The 21765-nt window shown below is 46.9% G+C and overlaps 2 protein-coding genes across 2 annotated transcripts in view; both read left to right on the top strand.

The window, feature by feature from the left end:
- The window catches only part of LOC143956119 (uncharacterized), a 33076-nt gene extending 11933 nt beyond the window's left edge, over positions 1–21143 (top strand). The window contains 2 exon segments of the mRNA XM_077466252.1: positions 18747–19219; positions 19221–21143. Of these exon segments, the coding sequence (XP_077322378.1) occupies positions 18747–19219; positions 19221–19437 (690 nt within the window). The 3' untranslated portion in view covers positions 19438–21143.
- Positions 4024–16793, top strand: LOC143955944 (gastrula zinc finger protein XlCGF66.1-like). The gene is made up of 6 exons (XM_077466070.1): positions 4024–4116; positions 5864–5992; positions 12369–12491; positions 16033–16167; positions 16256–16593; positions 16685–16793. Exons 2-5 carry the CDS (start codon positions 5897–5899, stop codon positions 16445–16447), a joined length of 546 nt encoding a protein of 181 aa, XP_077322196.1. The 5' UTR covers positions 4024–4116; positions 5864–5896; the 3' UTR covers positions 16448–16593; positions 16685–16793.
- Positions 21144–21765: the final 622 nt, after the last annotated feature.

Consider the following 21765-nt stretch of genomic DNA (forward strand, 5'->3'; position numbering starts at 1 on the left):
GAATTGGGCTCAGAAGAATTTGTCCAACCTTTCTGCAGTCTACATCCCAGGGGTGCAGAATGTTCAGGCGGACTTCCTATCGCGTGTCGAGTTGGACAACAACGAGTGGTCTCTACACCGGGAAGTATTCGATTGGCTCCTGACCTTAGGATTGTCCCTGGAAGTCGACTTGTTCGCTTCCCCGTGCAATCGGAAGCTTCCGAAATATTACTCAAGGTTCAGGGATCCCCAGGCATATGGGATAGATGCCCTCACAGAACATTGGAAGTTTCAGACAGCTTACGCCTTCCCTCCAGTTCCGGTGATCCTGCAATTCCTTCGGAGACTCAGGTCAGAGAAGGCGGAGATTCTCGCAGTAATTCCTTTCTGGCCCAACAGACCTTGGTTCCCTCTACTGCTGCTCCTCAGTTATCAAGAGCCAGTTCCCCTGCCTCTCAGGTCGGATTTGCTATCTCAAGGCACAAGGTTACATCCATGCCCATCATGTCTGAACCTCAAGGTATGGTTTTTGAGAGGGAAAGGCTAGAAGCTCTTGGTTGTCCGGAAGAGGTCATCCCAACCCTTCTCAATTCCAGACGCGGGAGTACTAATAGGGTATATGAGCGTATATGGTCCAAGTTTTCGGCCCATATGTCCTCCAGAGAAAATTCTTGCAGTTCTCCAACAATACAAGACATACTAAGCTTTCTTCAAACAGGCCTTGATTTACCTCTAGCTATCAGTTCATTGAGAGTCCAAGTATCGGCTATTTCAGCCTTTACGGGTATTTCCTGGGCAAACCATGCACTGGTACAACAATTCTTCAAGGGAGCTACTAGGCTCAGACCCCAAAGAAAACCAAGGTTTCCTAAATGGGACCTCCCTTTAGTGCTGGATTTTCTCTCAAACCTTGGAAAGGATTCTACGGAGCCTCTGTCCATAAGGGATCTCACTCTCAAGACCATCTTCTTGGTAGCTATAACCTCAGCCAAGAGAGTTTCTGAGATTAGGAATCTAGGTTCGGAAGAACCCTTTCTGACTTTCTTTCCAGATAGGGCAGTATTGATTCCCATGTTGGGATCGCATCCCAAAGTAACCTCGGTCTTCCATGAGAATCAGGAAGTTGTGCTTCCCACTTTCAAAAACTCAGAGAGTCAGGATGTTCATCCTCTGGACGTAGGACACGCGCTGAAACAATATTTGGAAGTCACAGCTCCCTTTAGACAAACGAAATTTCTTTTTGTTCTCCCTCATGGCAAGAATAAAGGATTGCGAGCTTCGGCTAGATCTATCTCTACCTGGATCGTTCAGATCATTCAGAGGGCGTACAGAGCAAAGGGCTTGGCTCCTCCTGAGGCATTAACGGCTCATTCAACACGGAGTATTTCAACATCGTGGGCAGCTTCTCGCCATGTGGCGCCTGAAGTTATTTGCAGAGCGGCCTCTTGGTCTTCTATTAATACCTTTGTTTCTCATTACTGTGTAGAGCCAGCGGCTCTGTCTTCTGTTAATTTTGGTTTGCAAGTTTTGTCGGTTGACAATGCTAAATAAACTTTTGTTCTTTGCTCGACATTTTGCCCACCCGGGTGTGTTTGGCGAGTTATTTCCCACACGTATGCTGCCATGGAGCCTTTCAGGAAAACGGAAAATTTGTATCAAATACTTACCGTAATTTTCCTTTCCTGATAGGCTCCATGGCAGCAGGAGTTCCCTCCCAAATGTCTGGAGTCGGCTAGTTACGGAACACTGATAGTGGCCAGGAGCAAAGATTTATGGGAGTTGGGTCCTATTGGGTAATCGTGGAGGCGGGGCTACCCACACGTATGCTGCCATGGAGCCTATCAGGAAAGGAAAATTACGGTAAGTATTTGATACAAATTTTCCGTTTTATATAGCAGTGATTACTGTATAAATGACAATGGTCCCAAAAATGTGTCAAAAATGTCCGATGTGTCCGCCGCAATGTCGCAGTCACAATAAAAATCGCTGATCGCCGCCATTACTAGTAAAAAAAATAATAATAAAAAATTATTAATAAAAATGCTATAAAACTATCCCTGTTTTGTAAACGCTATAACTTTTGCGCAAACCAATCAATAATCGCTTATTGCGATTTTTTTTACCAAAAATATGTAGAAGAATACGTATCGGCTTAAACTGAGGGAAAAAAATGTTTTTTTATATATTTTTGGGGGATATTTATTATAACAAAAAGTAAAAAATAATGCGTTTTTTTCAAAATTGACGCTCTATTTTTGTTTATAGCGCAAAAAATAAAAACCGCAGGGGCGATCAAATACCACCAAAAGAAAGCTCTATTTGTGGGCAAAAAAGGACGTCAATTTTGTTTGGGAGCCACGTCGCACGACCGCGCAATTGTCAGTTAAAGCGACGCAGTGCCGAATCGCAAAAAGTGGTCTGGTCTTTGACCAGCAAAATGGTCCGGTCTGCAAGTGGTTAAACACAATATTAAAAATAAAAAAAGTGTATAAATAATCCAAATAAATTAAACAAAATATGTGACTGATGATAAGCAAATCTACTAGAACATCAACATCAAAAATAAGCACCACTAGTGACTATAACCGTGACTATTAGACTCGTGAACTGTATACATAATTAAATGCAAAAAAAGTCCATCCAGAAATCTACTGTGAACCATGTAGAATCCACCACCACCTATGCAAAAAATGGCTTCTTACCAGACCCCTCAGGGTCAACAATCGCTCCTCGTAAATGTGGCAGTTTCTCCAACCTTCACCATCCACAGCCCTCCAAGATGATCTCCACTGTGTGTACCAGCTGTAATTGGGTCCCAAAAGTAGCTCTCCTGTAAACACTGAGGTCCTCCCTCGGCTACAATTACAGCTGGTACACACAGTGGAGATCATCTTGGAGGGCTGTGGATGGTGAAGGTTGGAGAAACTGCCACATTTACGAGGAGCGATTGTTGACCCTGAGGGGTCTGGTAAAAAGCCAGCTCTCATTGCTGTCATCAGCAGCATAAAAAGGGGTGGCATAGTGGTGACATCATTGCCCGATATGGCCGGTGACCATGCTTGGGCAGGGATTTCAGTGCTATCTCTATCTGTTCTGTGATTATGCTGCTTCATGCATTGACATTCCTCCTTAGACCCAGTCTGTCCTGACACTGTGGTCACCTGCTGACTTGGCACCATCCACAGGCAGCTCAACTCTTCAATTAGACAGTGAAGGTGAATCCAATGCAATATTACTTCAGACATTTGCAGTACAGAGGATGTTTTTCCAGTCTTTTGAAAGCTAAGAAGACAATGACTTTCATAAGCCCTGTCTCTACGAAAAACTATCACTGACTGAGGGAAACATGGAAGAAGAGGAGGGGCTAGCTAGTGCTAAACTAACTAGCTCTAAACAGGAGGGCAGGATAGAGAAAGATACCAAATCACATTAGTAAACAAGTTGCAATGGCCCAACACTGCCACTAGACTAAGAAGACAATGACTTCACTAAGCCTGTCTCTGTGAAAAACTAACATTAACTGAGTAGACATGGAAGAAGAGGGGAGGGTGTAGCCAGGAAAAAAACGAACTAGCTCTAAAAGGAAGGTGAGTGGATGCCATGGCCAATGACCATTTAGTTTGTTCATTAGATGAACTGTGAACAGCTTGGGTTTGGGTCAAACTTATGGTTAACCCAAACTCGAAGCTCATGCCCACTGAGAAACAGAAACTGTTCATTTCTCAAAGAACTCCTAGCGACCTTTGGAGGAACCCTGGCTGAGAAAGGCCGGACTAGGCAGTAATATATTCCTTTTTTTTTTATATTTCTATCCCCCCTTGGTGGGAGTGGAGATGAGAGCACAAAGCCTTGTTCACACTATGGGATGTTTTCTCGGGGCTGCAGTTCTTCTGAGCTCCACAAGGTGGTGATCTCACTTATACCAAGACAGGAAATCACTATGGCAGACAGGAAGTGATGTCAGGTACAGACAGGAAGTGATGTTGGGTACAGACAGAAAGTGATGTCGGGTACAGACAGGAAGTGATCTTAGGTACACAGACAAGAAGTGATGTCAGGTGCAGGCAGTTCCAGGTTAGAGGTGAGTCGGGAGGAAGTAGAGAGGAGACATTGCTTGAACTTGGCAGCACGTAGGAGGTAAGAAGATATTATTTTATATTTGTACCCAGTAACCCCCCCCCGTCATGTTCCGTCCTCTTCCTCCATAGCCACTATGACGTCTTTTATCTCCAGCAGATGATGATACACACATATATAGTGTGGGAACCTAGATTAACCCCTTCAGGGTCAGAACATTTCCCCCACTTACGGGGCCGGAACATTCTCTTCATTTCAGACTTGTAAACCCTCGTGTGCATTAAGGTGAAAAAACTTCTGACAGTGATCGGGCCCCCCCAGCCCCCCGTTTAATCACCTGAGCCCTTCGATCCCTCGGCGGAGACGCACAGGACCATTCTGCCCGGGAGTTCTCGGCTCTTGATTGGATAAATTGATAGCAGTGCAGCCATTGGCTCTCGCTGCTGTTAATCCAATCCAATGACCAGGGGGGGGGGCCGAGTCCGGCATTCTGCGTCTATGCATGCAAATGCTGGACTCGGGAGCACGCCCGCACGGTAACCCCCAGGGAGAGTTCTTCTCCTGGTGGGGGGGGGGTTATACGATTTGGGGAGGAGCTGATAGCGCCAGAAGAGGATGATCGTGCCAGACGAACTGCATAGTGGAGGTAAGTATGACATGTTTGTTATTTTTTTTTTTAAATGAGAGCCTTTAAAATCACTTTAAGTTCTAGTAATATAGCCCTGAGGTGCTGTGAGGGGGTAATAGAGTTAAAGACTCCGGGGGCCTCTGATATGATGTTGATTCTGATGGGTTAGTCAGGGTTCTGAGAGAAGAGGAGGCTGTAGGGCTCAGGGGGCCTCCAAGGTAGCGAGGGTGGGCTCTTGGTCAATGATGGTCCTCCTACCTGTAAAACCCCTGCCAGGAAATGAAGGCAGCCTTCACCTTCTTCCCATGTTACTGGTGAAGTAATATGTTCCAGGACACCAAGTGGAATGAAGAAGGGAAGTCTTTCACCCTGGGTACACACCCGTTGTTAGAGAATCTGTTTGCACAGACTCATTAAGCAGGCCCGAGTTGTGGGTCTGAGGGAGCCGTCCAATACCTTCCCATGACATAGACTGTGTCACAGCCTGATACTGGAGTCCAGAACACCAGGAACCCACCCTCACTCACTCAAGGTCCTGGATACTACAGTATATATGGCAACTAAGCAAACAAAACCCTCGCCCCCTGCTGTTCTCCTCCTACCCACATAATGCTGCCATTGGAGGGATGAGAACAAAATCCCCCCCCCCACAGCCCTTTACTTCACCAGCATCATCCTCCTCCTATCCAATCTAACACTTTCTCTTACTGCAGAGAGTGACAATGACATCACTCATATCAGTCAGCAGGCTGCCAGAGATTGGGGCCTTGCAGTCGGAGTTCTGTCCAATTATCTGGATTAGCCCAGAACTTCAGATAAAAGTCCGCCATTTCCCCTTCCTTGACATCACGATGACCTCACAGCACTGCCTCAGAGCAAAACAAGTCAAAAGAAGGATCGTATTTATCATTCCTTGTCTGCAGATCTAAAACTAATCAAAACCAGTTCAGAAACAAAACAAACCCAACAGAGAAAAGGGAAATTTCGAATAGAGCAGGCCAAGAGGGTCCCCGGGACCTCGAAAATGTACCAAAAACTAAACAATCCAAACAAAATATGTTCACATGGGGGCAGTAGTTCTTCAACATACATCAACCCTCCTATTATCCCCTTCACATCCACATCCTATTATCGTGTGACCAATACCATCCAGATAACTCTTACTTTCATTTCCCAAAGTTATCCGTCTACAAGGAGACCTGTATACATCAAATGACGGCACCAATGAGGATAGAGGAGGACCTGAGTCGCATGACTGAGAAGATCCTAAACCTCACCCTGGAGATCATCTTCCTGCTGACCGGAGAGGTGAGGAGATTTGTGGGAAGTCACATGACATCACTCTTATCTCTATTAATAAAACACAGACCTGACCGGAGAGGTGAGGAGGATTCTGGGAGGTCACATGACGTCACTCTTATCTCTATTAATAAAACACAGACCTGACCGGAGAGGTGAGGAGGATTCTGGGAGGTCACATGACATCACTCTTATCTCTATTAATAAAACACAGACCTGACCGGAGAGGTGAGGAGGATTCTGGGAGGTCACATGACATCACTCTTATCTCTATTAATAAAACACAGACCTGACCGGAGAGGTGAGGAGGATTTTGGGAGGTCACATGACATCACTCTTATCTCTAATAATAAAACGCAGACCTGACCGGAGAGGTGAGGAGGATTCTGGGATTCTAACTTGATATTTCCATTGGTTCTCCAATACAGAGTATTTTCCAGTCTTTTGAAGGGTAAGAAAACAATGACTTTCCCAAACCCCGTCTCTATGATAAACTATCACTGACTGAGGAAACATGAAAGGAGAAAAGGGGTTATCTAGTACTAAACTAACTAGCTCTAAACAGTAGGGCAGGATAGAGAAAGGTACCAAATCACATTAGTAAACAAGTTGTACTAACCTAACACTGCCTCTGGAGTAAGAAGACAATGACTTTCCTAAGCCTGTCTCTGTGAAAAACTAACATTGACTGAGTACACATGGAAGAAGAGGGGAGGGCCTAGCTGGGAAACTAACTAGCGCTAAACAGGAGGTGAGTGGGTGCACTGGCCATAGATGACCATTTAGTTTGCCCATTTGATGAACTGTGACAGCTTGGGTTTGGGTCAGACTTATGGTCAACCCAAACCCAAACTCTTCTACACTGAGAAACAGAAACTGTTCATTTCTCAAAGAATTATTATGCCGCGTACATGATCGGATTATCCAGTGGACTTGGTTTGGCGGACAATCCGCCCGTGTGTGGGCTCCGGCTGACTTTTTCTTCCCAAAAGTCCGGCGGACTTAGAAAGAAGTTTTGACTCAAAATTGTCCGCCAGACTGCCGCCCGTCTGTGTACTAGTCCGCCGGACTTTTGAAATGAACTGACTTGCCCACACACGGAGAAAAGTCCTTACATTTTGAACGTGGCTCCAGGTAGACGGGACTAGCGAAGGAAGTCAATGTCGCTGCCTCCATCGGCGAGATTGAAACCTCGCTAGCCCTGTCACCTGGTATGGATTTAAAGGGGAACCCCTATGCCGAAAATACGGCATGGGGTCCCCCCAAAGTCCATAGCAGACCCAGCCCCCAGATTCTAGCCCCCTACCCTATGTGAATGAGTAGGAGTACAATGTACCTCTACCCATTCACCTGGGGAAAAAAAAGTGTACATAAAAAAAAAAAGCACAACACAGGTTTTTAAAATACTTTACTAGACAGCTGCAGGGGTCTTCTTCCGTCTTCGGGGGTCTTCTCGCTGGACTCCGCTATCTTATGCTCTTTTACTAGCGGAGGAGCCGGGCTTTCTCCTTCGTCGCTGCCGCCATCCGGGGATCTACTTCCAACTTCGGGGGTCGTGTCCCGCTCTTCGGTTCTTCTTGCCGGGCCTCCGCTTTCTTCTTCCAGCTCTTTAACTAGCGTTGGCCCGGTCTTGTCGTTGTCGCCGCCGCCTCCTCCTCCTCCTTCTTCTTTTTCTCATCTTCTTTTCTTCTTCTTCCTTCCAATGTTGACATGATGCTCTCTCCAGCCTTAATGGCAGGGACACGTTGTGTGGTCGACTTATATAGGGATAAGGGGCGGGGTCACCGGGTAATGTCACATGGTGACCCCATCCCTTATGATAGCACAGTCCCAGCATCCTCCGGGACTGGGACACTATGTGACATCACTCGGTGACCCCACCCCTTGTCCCTATAGAAGTCGCCGCACAACGCGTCCTTGCCATTATGGCCAGAGAGAGCATCCTGTCAACATCGGAAGAAGGAAGAAGAAGCAGAAGGCGGCTGAGACAGCGACAAGACCGGGCCAACGCTAGTAAAAGAGCTGGAAGAAGAAAGCGGAGGCCCGGCAAGAAGAACCGAAGGGAGGGACAAGACCCCCGAAGAGTGGGAAAAGACCCCCAAAGTCGGAAGAAGACCCTCAGACGGCGGCGGCGACAAAGGAGAAAGCCAGGCTCATCTGCTAGTAAAAGAGCTAGCGAAAGAGCAGAAGATAGCGGAGGAGTCCAGCGAGAACACCCCCGAAGACGGAAGAAGACCCCCGGAGCTGTCTAATAAGTATTTTAAAAACCTGTGTTGTGTTTTTTTCTGTACATTTTTTCCCCCCAGGTGAATGGGTAGGGGTACATAGTACCCCATACTCATTCACATAGGGTAGGGGGCTGGAATCTGGGGACCCCCTTATTAAAGGGGGCTCCCGGATTCTAATAAGCCCCCCGCTCACAGACCCCGACAACCAATAGCCAGGGTTGTCGGGAAGAGGCCCTTGTCCTCATCAACATGGGGACAAGGTGCTTTTGGGTGGGGGGGGCGCTTGCTTGTCCCCATCCCCTTTCCTGACTGGCCTGGCTGCGTGCTCGGATAAGGGTCTGCTATGGACTTTGGGGGGACCCCCACGCCATTTTGTTCCCCTTTAAATCCATACCAGGTGACGGGGCTAGTGAGGTGTCAATCTCGCCGATGGAGGCGGCAACATTGACTTCCTTTGCTAGTTCCATCTACCTGGAGCCGCGTTCAAAATTAACAGACTTTACTCCGTGGGTGGGCAAGTCCATTCATTTCAAAAGTCCATCGGTCTCCCGCCATAGTCCGGCGGATTGTCTGCCGGAAAAGTCTGGTCATGAGTGGGCGTGTGTGTGCAGGTCCGCTCGTTCGGAAAGTCCGGCGGACCTCTGTTGCACAGTCCGTTTTGTGGAAAAAACTTTTAGGAGGGAAATTTAAGGAAAAAAAACTTACATTTAAATGCCCATCAATGCAGCCTTATCAGTGTCCATCTGAAGCCTTGTCAGCATCATTTGCAGCTTTGTCATGCAGCCTGTCCCTATTGCAGCCTTGTCATGCAGCCTGTCCTCATTGCAGCCTTGTCATGCAGCCTGTCCTCATTGCAGCCTTGTCATGCAGCCTGTCCGCATTGCAGCCTTGTCATGCAGCCTGTCCTCATTGCAGCCTCCTCATTGCAGCCTGTCCTCATTGCAGCCTCCTCATTGCAGCCTGTCGTCATTGCAGCCTCGTCATTCCAGCCTTGTCATGCAGCTTGTCCGTCTTAGTGCATTGTCCGCTTAGGTTTTTAAAAATGGCGCTGCCGAGATGTCCTGTGTATCTTGGCGGCGCCCGGAAGTTCTTGGCGGCTTTCGGCCACTCTCGGACCTTCTTGGCGGCTTTCAGCCACCTCGGCCCGTCTCGGCGGCTTGCGGCCGCTCTCGGACCTTCTCGTCGGCTTTCGGCCGCTCTCGGACCTTCTCGCCGGCTTTCGGCCGCTCTCGGACCTTCTCGCCGGCTTTCGGCCGCTCTCGGACCTCGCCAGCTTTCGGCCGCTCTCGGAAGGTCCAAGAGCGGCCGAAAGCCGCCGAGAAGGTCCGAGAGCGGCCGAAAGCCGCCGTGAAGGCCCGAGAGCGGCCGAAAGCCGCCGAGAAGGGCCGAGAGCGGCCGAAAGCCCAAAAAATTGAGAGCCCAAAAAATTGTGCGGAAATCACGGAGTATCGGCGTATAACATGCACCTGCAATTTTCCCCTGATTTTAAGGGGAAAAAAGTGCGTGTTATACGCCGATAAATATATAGATATAGGTTTTGTTCAAATCTTGATGGCCCAATCCAGCCTACCCCAATGGGAGGTCACCACATTGAGCTGCTAGTCAGCCTGTACAACTATAAGTCAGGGAATAACATTGGGAAGGGGGAGGGTAACTATATAGGAAATTCAGGGAGTAGAGGATAACATAGATAGTGTTCTACATCCACCTATTACTTAGTTAATTGAACAGATTATTTCAGGCTGTGGGGTCAGTTAGAATTTGCATTCTTTTAAATAATTGGAGTCTCTAGGGTGGGATATCCAAGTCTTCCATATTTTACTAAATGGGGTAATCTGTTCAATCTGGCAGTAATATATTTCTATCCCCTTTGGTGGGAATAGAGATGAGAGCACACTTAGCCCTTGTACACACGGTCCAACATTCTGACAACAAAATCCATTGGATTTTGTCCAACGGATTTTGTCCAAAACTTGTGTTGCATACACACGGTCGGACTAAGTTGTCGGAAAATCCGATCGTTCAGAACGTGATGAGGTTATTTAGTTATGACGGGACTACGTTCAGGCTGGTAGCCAATAGCTTTGGTCTAGGAATTTGATCTGAGCATGCGTGGCACTTTGTCCGATCGGAATTCTCTACAAATGATCGGACAAAGTCCGATCGGATCATGTTGTCGGAACAATTTTTATATCCAGCTCTCAAACTTTGTTGGTCGGACATTCCGACGGAAAAAGTCCGATGAATCCCACACATGGTCGGATTATCCCACAACACGGTCCAATCGGACATTTTCCGTCAGAATGTCCGACCGCGTGTACAAGGACTATGAGATGTTTCTCGGGGCTGCAGTTCTTCCGAGCGCCACAAGGTGGGGGACCTCACTTCTACCAAGACAGGAAATCTCTATGGAAGACAGGAAGTGATGTCAGGTACTTACAGGAAGTGATGTCAGGTGCAGACAGAAAGTTCCAGGTCAGAGGTGAGGCGGGAGGAAGTAGAGAGGAGACATTGCTGGAACTTTGCAGTAGAGGAGGTAATGAGATCTTCTTTTCTGTTTACACCCAGTAACCCCCGTCATGTCCGTCCTCTTCCTCCATAGTCACTGTGACGTCTTTTACCTCATGCAAATGATGATACACACATGTATATATGTTGTGGGAAAAATAGATTAACCCCTTCAGGGTCTGAACATTTCCCCACTTACGGGGCCGGCCCGGAGCATTGTCTTCATTTTGGACTTAAATTCTAGTAATATGGTCCTGAGAAGCTGTGAGGGGTAATAGGGATAAAGACTCCGGGGGCCTCTGAGATGATGGTGATTCTGAAGGACTCTGAGGGGTTAGTCAGGGTTCAGGGCTCTGAGGGAAGAGGAGGCTGTAGGGTTGAGGGGGCTTCCAAGGTAGGCAGGGTCTCTTGATCAATGATGGTCCTCCTACCTGCACTTTTCAAAGCTACTTACAAAACTCCTTCCAGGAAATGAAGGCAACCTTCACCTTCTTCCCATGTTACTGGTCAGGTATTCTGTTCCGGGACATCAAGTGGAATGAAGAAGGGAAGTCCTTCACCCTGGGTACACACTAATTTTTAGAAAGATCTGTTTGCGCAGACTCACTTAGCAGGCTCGTGTTGTGGGTCCCACCACCACTCCGTACAAGGTCCTGGATACTACAGTATACTTGACAACTAATGCCCCGTACACACGAGAGGGATTAAGTCTGACAGACTTCCGACGGAGTTCTAGCGGAGTTCCGCCGGAGTTCTGGCGGACTTTTCGACCGAACGGACTTGACCACACACCATCACACCAAACTCCGACGGAGTCGAACGTGATGACGTACGACTGGATTCGACGTAGGAAGTTCATAGACAGTAGCCAATAGCTGCCCTAGCGTCGGTTTTAGTCCATCGGAGTAGCACACACATTTTTCGAAGGGGACCGGGTCCGGCGGAGTTCCGTCGGGAAAATTTGAAGCATGCTTCATTTCTAAAGTCCGTCAGACTTTTGCGAAGCTAAAGTCCGTTGCAGCCCACACACGAGCGGATAGTCCGCCGGACTCAGTCCGTCGGAGTTTGGATGTCGAAAAGTCCGCTCGTGTGTACGGGGCATTAGAGAACAAACCCCTCGGCCCCTGCTGTTCTCCTACCCACATTGGGCTGCCATTGGAGGGATGATAACAAAATCCTCCCCCCCCCCCCCACAGCCCTTTACTTCACCAACATCATCCTCCTCCTATCCTATCTAACACCTTCTCTTACTGCAGAGAGTGGCAATGACATCACTCATATCAGTCAGCAGGCTGCCAGAGATTGGAGGCTTGCAGTCGGAGTTCTGCCAATTATCCGAATTAGCCCAAAACTCTGGCCAAAAGTCAGCAAGTTCCCCTTCCTGGACATCCTGATGACCCTACATTGACCTCACAGCACTGCCTCAGACCAAATCAAGAAGACAGAAGAAGGATCATATTTATCTTTCCTTGTCTTCAGATCTAAAACTAATTAAAACCAGTTTAGAAACAAAGCAAAGCCAACAGAGAAAAGGGAATTTCTGATCTGGTGGGCCAGTAGGGTCCCGGGACCTCGATAATGTAACAAACACTATCCTATTTTTGTGTGACCAATACCATCCAAATAATTCTTACTTTCATTTCCCAAAGTTCTACAAGGAGACCCGTATAGATCAAATCATGGCACCGATGAGGATGGAGGAGGACCGGAGTCACATGACTGAGAAGATACTAAACCTCACCCTGGAGATCATCTTCCTGCTGACCGGAGAGGTGAGGAGGATCCTGGGAGGTCACATGACATCACTCTTATCTCTATTAAAAAAACACGGACCTGACCAGAGAGGTGAGGAGGATTCTGGGAGGTCACGTGACATCACTCGTATCTCTATTAATAAAACACAAACCTGACCGGAGAGGTGAGGAGGATTCTGGGAGGTCACGTGACATCACTCTTATCTCTATTAATAAAACACAGACCTGACCGGAGAGGTGAGGAGGATTCTGGGAGGTCACGTAACATCACTTTTATCTCTATTAATAAAACACAGACCTGACCGGAGAGGTGAGGAGGATTCTGGGAGATCACGTGACATCACTGTTATCTCTATTAATAAAACGCAGACCTGACCGGAGAGGTGAGGAGGATTCTGGGAGGTCACGTGACATCACTTTTATCTCTATTAATAAAACGCAGACCTGACCGGAGAGGTGAGGAGGATTCTGGGAGGTCACATGACATCACTCTTATCTCTATTAATAAAACACAGACCTGACCAGAGAGGTGAGGAGGATTCTGGGAGGTCACATGACATCAATCTTATCTCTATTAATAAAAGGCAGACCTGACCGGAGAGGTGAGGAGGATTCCGGGAGGTCACGTGACATCACTCTTATCTCTATCAATAAAACACGGACCTGACCGGAGAGGGGAGGAGGATTCCGGGAGGTCACGTGACATCACTCTTATCTCTATTAATAAAACACAGACCTGACCGGAGAGGTGAGGAGGATTCTGGGAGGTCACGTGACATCACTCTTATCTCTATTAATAAAACACAGACCTGACCGGAGAGGTGAGGAGGATTCTGGGAGGTCACGTGACATCACTGTTATCTCTATAAACCACTTGCCCACTGGGCACTTAAACCCCCTTCCTAACCAGACCAATTTTCAGCATTCAGCGCTGTCACATCTTGAATGACAATTACTCAGTCATGCAACACTGTATGCATATACAATTTGTGTACTTTTTTTCACACAAATAGAGATTTCTTTTGGTGGTATTTAATCACCACTGGGTTTGGTTTATTATTTGCGCCATAAATGAAAAAAATGTTATTTAAAAAAATGCATTTTCTTAATTTCTATTATAAAATTTTGTAATTTTTTTTCATAAATTTTTCCCAAAATGTATACTGCTACATATCTTTGGTAAAAATAACCAAAATCAGTGTATATCAGGGGCGGAATGACAACTCATGGGGCCCCCGGGCAATAGGAGATTATGGGGCCCCAGGTAATAGATAGATTTTTTTAAAAACACAGATTTCTACATACTGTCCCTGGTTTTATTGAGGCTGGCAACCCTGATGTGGCCCCTTAGTGGCATGGGGCCCTCGGGCAGTGCCCGAGTGACTGAATGGTCAGTCCGCCCCTGGTGTATATTATTTGGTCTGTGTGAAGGTTATAGAGTCTACAAGCTATGGTGCCAATCACTGAACGTTGATCATACCTGATGGCCTATCTCATTTCTTGAGACCCTAACAAGCCAGGAAAGTACAAATACCCCCCAAAATGACCCCTTTTTTTTTGGAAAGCAGACATTCCAAGGTATTTAGTAAGAGGCATGGTGAGTTTTTTGAAGTTGTAATTTTTTCCCCACAATTCTTTGCAAAATTAAGATTTTTATTTATTTATTTATTTTTCTCACAAAGCTGTCATGTTAACAGGTTATTTCTCACACACAGCATATACATACTTGCAACTACACCCCAAAACACATTCTACTACTCCTCCCGAGTATGGCGATACCACATGTGTGAGACTTTTACACAGCCTGGCCACATACGGAGGCCCAACATGCAGATAGCACCACCGGGTATTCTAGGAGCATACATTACGCATCTCATTTCTCAACCACCTATTACACGTTTAAAGAAAAAAAGGGAATATATGGGACTTTGAATGAGACGCAACGGGAAATATTACGCCTCCATCCCTGGTTGCTTATGCAAAAAACTTTAGATGAGGTGCGGGGGGGGTAGAGCCAGACAAAACCATATACATATGTAAAAAATGATATTCTTTATTTGACCAACGATAGGGCATGGATCAACCCATATAAATGCATAATAGCACATTTAGATATAAAATACAAAGTATCAACATACATATTGAGAATAGTCGCCAACATGACACAGAAAGTAAATATTGTACATCACAGTCCCCCAAATGGAGTAGACATAACATTAGGAAGAAAAGATGATCTGCACTCCGGTGATTGCTCTTAAAATTTTTTTTATATTTATTAACAAGCAAATACGAAAGGTTGACGTGTTTCAGCCTATAAGGCCTTAGTCATAACCCAGTCATGGGTTATGCAGGGTGAGCCCGGTGGTCAGGGTCCCATCCAGCGTCACACTTGCATGACAACAAAGGAGAGACAGCACGGCAGCAACCGGACCTACTCACCATGTGTCAGTCAAGCTGGAATAGCACACACGCCTGCGTGAAGGGATGCCCACTGGGCATCGCTCGCATGGTGTGGGGGGTGTGGTGCAGATGCACGGTGAAGCTACCCACCCAATCCCCTGCCCCCATAATATGTGGGAAGGAGGGGAGAGGGAAGACATGCAGCGTGCATCGCAGCTTCCATGCAAACAAAACACTGACCAACCTGTCGGCTGCAGAACACACTGAACCAATTCAGCTCAAGGGAGTAGAGACAATTACAGCAGCAGTGTGTCCATCAAAATCGGCTGTGTTCAATGTGGTAACTATTACACTTTTGTGAGGCACTGATGGGCACTATAATGGCATGGATAAGAACTGATGTGGCACGGATGAGCACTGATGTGGCATGGATGTGGGATGAATGTGGCACAGATGAGCACTGATGTGGCACGGATGAGCACTGATGTGGCACGGGTGAGAACTGATGTGACATGGATTTGGCACCGATGAGCACTGATGTGCATTTATGTGGCATGGATGAGCACTGATGTGGCACGGTAGAGCACTGATGTGGCATGGATGAGCACTGATGTGGCATGGATGAGCACTGATGTGGCATGGATGAGCACTGATGTGGTATGGATGGGCAATGATGTAACATGGATAGGCACGGATGAGCACTGATGTGGCATGGATGAGCATGAATTGGCATGGATGGTCATGGATGGGCGGTGATCAGCGCTGTGGGCACTTCAGATCCAGCCCACAAGCTCTGCTCCACCAGCTTCCGCCTCTCTTCACACTCCTCACTGATCAGTGTGAGGAGAGGGGAGGAGATGAACCGGACATGATGCCAGTTTGTTGATAAGTAATCGCTCTCTCATTGGACAGAGAGACCATGTGGTAAAGAGCCGCTGTCATTGGCACTTTAACCTGCTCTGTGATGTGCTGGGTCCCGAGGCCCCGACGGTCACGGACATTCCCGGGTGCACGCCAATTGTATGCCCTCCCAGAATAAGCCAACCGTTCAGTAGCCATGGCCCGGTGAGGAAGTGGTTAATTAAACACAGACCTGACAGGGGAGGTGAGGAGGATTCTGGGATTCTAACATGATATTCCTATTGGTTTTTCAATACAGAGATTTCCTGTTCTGAAGTCAGGTGATTATATGACCATCACAGTGCCTCCATGTGACTCCCTAAAACCTGAGAGACACAACATGGAGAAGATTCTAGAAGTCACCAAGAAGATGATGGAGCTGCTGACAGGAGAGGTGAGGAGGATTCTGGGAATTCTGGGACATTATCCAGTAACAGACAAGGGATGTGTCTGGATGGTGACTGTATCATTGTGTGTGTCAGGTTCCTATAAGGTGTCAGGATGTCACTGTCTATTTCTCCATGGAGGAGTGGGAGTATTTAGAAGGACACAAGGATCTCTACAAGGACGTCATGATGGACAATCAGCCGCCCCTCACATCACCGGGTAAGAGGAGACTTTATTGTAAAGGAGAGAGCAGTACGGAGGATCCACCTAGATCCCCCATCATCTGATAAACACATAGAAACAATGTATTCAGTCAGTGTGTGTGTTTCCTACAGATGGATCCAGTAATGGGAACCCACCAGAGAGATGTCCCCCTCCTCTGTATTCCCGGGATTCCACACAGGAAGGTCACACCATCCCCCACCATCATCAGGTAGATGGGACTGAGCAAATAGAACAGAATTCAAAGCTATTTAATCTCTTGTTACCTTTCACACATATATTCTATCATCTTTGGGGTTTAGGATGAGGAACTGAAAGACATCAAAGCTGAGATTAAAGAGGAAGAAGAAGAGATGTTGATAAGTGGAGCTCAGCAGTCTATGGGAGGGGGAGGTCCTCTGTATTCCCGGGATTCCACACAGGAAGATCACACCATCCCCCACCATTACAAGGTTGGTTAAATAGAACATCTGGGACATGGACTTGTGAGGCGATGCGTGGATCTTTTATGTGATGTCACAATATTACATTTTACATTTCTTTCATTCTCTTGGTTTATAATGGAGATCCAATCGATATAGAATTTGAGGTGAAATCAGAAGAAGAAGAAGAGAGGTATGTGAGGGATGATCAGCAGTCTATGGAGGAGGATGGAATAACGGGGACATTTATAGAGGAGGACACTCCTACAGAGATCAGCACAGGTGGGTCATTAATAGTAAATATATTCACTATATCATTTATATTGCACTTTATGTAGTCCTAACACCTTCTCTATATACTCTATGTTGTACATTACATCATTCTGATACTATATAGTCCTAACTGTTGTATCCTATACAATATGTTGTACATTACATAGTCCTGACTTCTTCTCTCTCCCCTCCCCCCACTGCTATATATACACATAATATGTATTCTCTTTTGTTACACCCATTTCTTAGCAGCTGGACATTTTATATCGGATGATGTGATTGGTGCACAGACTTTTACATGGTGATAATAATGTGATAACATCCTGGGGGAGGAGTCAATAACCCAATGATGGGGGTCTTCAGGATCAGTCCAGTCTTCATCTTGGTTGTTCTCCCCCCATCCTCACTCTCTGACCTCTGGTGGGGCTCAGCCCCGCTGTTATTCATGACTAAATCATGGACTAAATAAGGAAGTGCAGGACTTCTTGTGTTGGGAATATGGCAATGAGTGATAGAGGGGGAGGGGACACTCGTCCTATAATCCCCTCATCACTGTCACTCCTATAAAAGACAGTTCTCGTTGTTTCCTTACTCTCTGACTAAGGTCCATGAATAAAGAAATGATCTGGTAGGAGATCAGAGGACCCATTTACTAGTTACCTTGAGGGGGGAATTGTAAGATCCTCAGAGACAAAGCTGCCTGATGTGGGCGGAGTCCTGGTTTAGGGGAACCAATCAGCTCATGTCTAGTAATAATCTTTGTATTTCTATTTTAGTAGATGGACGGGAGATGAGGAAAACCTCAGAGGATTGTCTCACTTTGTCTCCAGACTGTAAAGTAGAAGATGAGGACATCACACAGTATAGTCCAGGAGAAAACCCGACTACCTCAAATGTCCATCCGGCACCACACAGTGTAGATGGACCATCGTATTCCTCTTATCCTGGGGAACCTCAGACTGTGCGGGACGGTGCCGGACCATCGTATTCCTCTTATCCTGAGGAATCTCAGACTGTGCGGGACGGTGCCGGACCATCGTATTCCTCTTATCCTGAGGAATCTCAGACTGTGCGGGACGGTGCCGGACCATCGTATTCCTCTTATCCTGAGGAACCTCAGACTGTGCGGGACGGTCCCGGACCATCGTATTCCTCTTATCCTGAGGAACCTCAGACTGTGCGGGACGGTGCCAGACCATCGTATTCCTCTTATCCCGAGGAACCTCAGACTGTGCGGGACGGTGCCAGACCATCGTATTCCTCTTATCCTGAGGAACCTCAGACTGTGCGGGACGGTGCCGGACCATCGTATTCCTCTTATCCTGAGGAACCTCAGACTGTGAGGGACGGTGCTGGACCATCGTATTCCTCTTATCCCGAGGAACCTCAGACTGTGAGGGATGGTGCCGGACCATCGTATTCCTCTTATCCCGAGGAACCTCAGACTGTGCGGGACGGTGCCGGACCGTCGTATTCCTCTTATCCTGAGGAACCTCAGACTGTGCGGGACGGTGCCGGACCATCGTATTCCTCTTATCTCGAGGAACCTCAGACTGTGCGGGACGGTGCCGGACCATCGTATTCCTCTTATCCCGAGGAACCTCAGACTGTGCGGGACGGTGCCGGACCATCGTATTCCTCTTATCCTGAGGAACCTCACATAGGTGAGAAACCACATTCCTGCCTTGAGTGCGGTAAGTGGTTTTCAAACAAGTATACACTTTCCATACATCATAAATCTCACACAGGTGAGAAGCCGTATTCCTGCACTGAGTGCGGGAAATGTTTTTCAAAGAAATGCAATTTTGACAGTCATCAGAGATCACACACGGGAGAGAAGCCATATTCCTGCCCTGAGTGCGGGAAATGCTTTGGATGTCAATCAACTCTTGTCACACATCAAAGGTCTCACACAGTTGAGAAGCCGTATTCCTGTCCTGAGTGCGGGAAATGTTTTTTATATAAATCACGTTTTGTCATACATCAACGTTCTCACACGGGGGAGAAGCCGTTTTGCTGTTCAGAGTGCGGGAAATGTTTTTTAGAGAAGTCCACTCTTAATTATCATCAGAGACTGCACACGGGTGAGAAGCTTTATTCCTGTTCTGTGTACGGGAAATGTTTTGTAAAAAAATCAATACTTGTCACACAGGTCTCACACGGGGGAGAAGCCATTTATCTGTCCTGAGTGTGGGAAATGTTTTTCAGATAAGTCCAAACTTTACACACATCAGAGATCGCACACGGGGGAGAAGCCATATTCATGCCCTGAGTGCGGGGAATACTTTTCACAGAAGTCCAAGCTTGACAGACATCAGAGATGTCACACGGGGGAGAAGCCATATTCCTGTCCTGAGTGAGGGAATTGTTCCTCACTGAAGTCCTGTCCTCCTGTACATCAGGGGGTCCCACACAACCCTCGGGGTGTATTAGTGAGTGCGGGAAATGTCTTGTATGTGAATGTTGCTGGACATGTGGGGAAGAAGCACATCCTGATATACACCTCAGATATACTCCACGGCTGATCTTCATCATGGAAGAAACAGTTGATAAGGAGATCAGAGATCACCAAAGACATGGATGAAGTGTTGTACCGTGTCGGACATTGATAGCAGGAAAAAAATAAAAATGGAGTCCTTGCCTCCTCATTGGCTGTGTACATTTTGAGGTCTAGTTAAAAAAAAAAAAAATACCACTGAACAATGGGGGGCAGCAAGCACCCAGCTGTGACAAATATTGCCCGTATTTTATCTAATACAGTGATTTCCTATGGTTATCGCCTAGTGGCCAGAATGCGGTATTGCCATTGTGAAGGTATTCCAGGAAAAGTACCATATCAGGCCAGTAGATGGCGCTGACCATCATATGAAATTACTGTTTTCATTACATTTCGAACAGAATACGGCTCGTCAAATGCTTTTCACACTCATCCAACTACTCATTTTACGAAGACAACCCTCCTTCATCGGGTACGACTTCATACAAATAACTGGGATATCATACTCATGCAATTATCACTGCAGTAGACATCGGAGAACATGAGTTCATTAAACCAACAATATTACACCAGCTTAAGATTTATAATGAAAAATTCACCATGTCAAGTACTATGCAAATTTTCGATGAATAGACCCCTAAATGTCAGGAGACGTTTATATATAGATGAGAAATATGTTGCAACTAAATGAATAGACCTCCTAGCAATGCTATTTCCAGGTTGCAGCTAGGGGGCGCTCTAATGTTTAGAGTATGACCACTAGAGATTGAGTCCATCTTCCTCACATTAACACATTAAAGGCTGGAAGGCTCTGTAGACCAGGCCTTTATCACCTCCCCTTGGTTCTGGGGGTCCAAGGAAACTTCTAGAAGCTAGTGGGAGGAGGTACAGAGGCAGGGATCAGAGTATTTATGGGAGATTGACGATCCCCAGGTGGGGGGGGGGCCTGCCATGGTGATAAGATGGGCCCATAAATATCAAAAAGCATGTTCAGCAGGGGTTGTTGTCAGGTGAAAGATGGAGAGCTGAGGTGAGTATCGTGAGGCCTGGGAAGGGACCCCGGGGTTGGGGAGCTCTCCCTCCAAGCAAGAGCTAAGGAAGGAAGGAGAGGAAGCTGAAGAGAGACCTTTACCACCCTTCAGTCTCATCCAGGAGACACCCTGTCTAGCATGGGAAGACCTGTACAGCAGTCTTACCTCTACCTATCGCCCCCAGGGCCAACAAGGGTTCCAGGTGCAACATTTAGCAAACTTTCATGGTTACGTTGTCACAGCAAATCCCTTGCTCTGGGACACTTTTCAAGGCTGCCCGGTGGGCTGGTATTTTCTGCAAGAGTTGGGACTTTGTGAGTTTCACCACAGGTGACATAGAGCTCCTGAAGAAAAGGAAATTTGCTATTGTTCCATTAGAGACTGGCCATGTTCCGGAGGGAGTACAGTCCAGGATCTGAATTTCTTGTGCATAGCTAAGAAGTTTGTCCTCAAATTGTTCTACCAAGTTCAAGTTGGGCATCCTATAATCCCTCATCCCTATGTGGGTTGATTTGCCTCAATAAAACAACATACATAAGCCCATGGACTGATTACTGACTCTGTGTGGAAGTTGGAAAATGCATGTTGTCTGGCTGTGCAGGAATAACCCTAAATCCAGTGGCTCTCTAGGGGGCAGCGCTCCAAATATACACCCCAGTGTACAGAGTGCAATGGTCAGGGGTGTGTCATATACAGCCCAAGATACAGAGTGCAGTGATCAGGAGCTTCTCATATACAACTCAGTGTACATAGTGCATGCCCCCCCCCTCCTGAACCATACTGTCTACATGTCATCAACATGGGGGGTACCTTGCCAGGCTGCATCCCTCTTGGCACAACACTTTCTCTCCATGTTCATGTGGACAAGGAGGTCCCCACATATAACCCCCTTACATGAATGAGTATGGGGTACATAGTACACAATGGTACCTCTAGCTGAATGACAACTCCTTGAGTTTTCATCATCTGTATAAAAGAAGGGGTTCGATGGTGGTGACATCATTACCCAAAAAGGCCCAGTGACCATGTTTGGGCAATGATTTCAGTGCTATTGCCATCTGTTCTGCTGCATCATGCATTGACATACCTCCTTAGACCCACTCTGTCCAGACAGTATGGTCAGCTTCTGACTTGGCACCATCCACTCTTCAATAAGACAC

The sequence above is a fragment of the Lithobates pipiens genome, unplaced genomic scaffold (assembly GCF_037356315.1).
Source record: "Lithobates pipiens isolate NorthernLeopardFrog02 unplaced genomic scaffold, aLitPip1_a1.2 Scaffold_35, whole genome shotgun sequence".
Lineage (NCBI taxonomy): Eukaryota > Metazoa > Chordata > Amphibia > Anura > Ranidae > Lithobates > Lithobates pipiens.

Excerpts from the sequence above, each read along its gene's own strand:
- LOC143955944 (XM_077466070.1), top strand. The coding sequence starts at position 5,897 with ATGACGGCACCAATGAGGATAGAGGAGGACCTGAGTCGCATGACTGAG. Across the intron at positions 12,492-16,032 it reads TCTTCCTGCTGACCGGAGAG|AGATTTCCTGTTCTGAAGTC; the intron begins GTGAGGAGGATC and ends TTTTCAATACAG. Across the intron at positions 16,168-16,255 it reads TGGAGCTGCTGACAGGAGAG|GTTCCTATAAGGTGTCAGGA; the intron begins GTGAGGAGGATT and ends TGTGTGTGTCAG.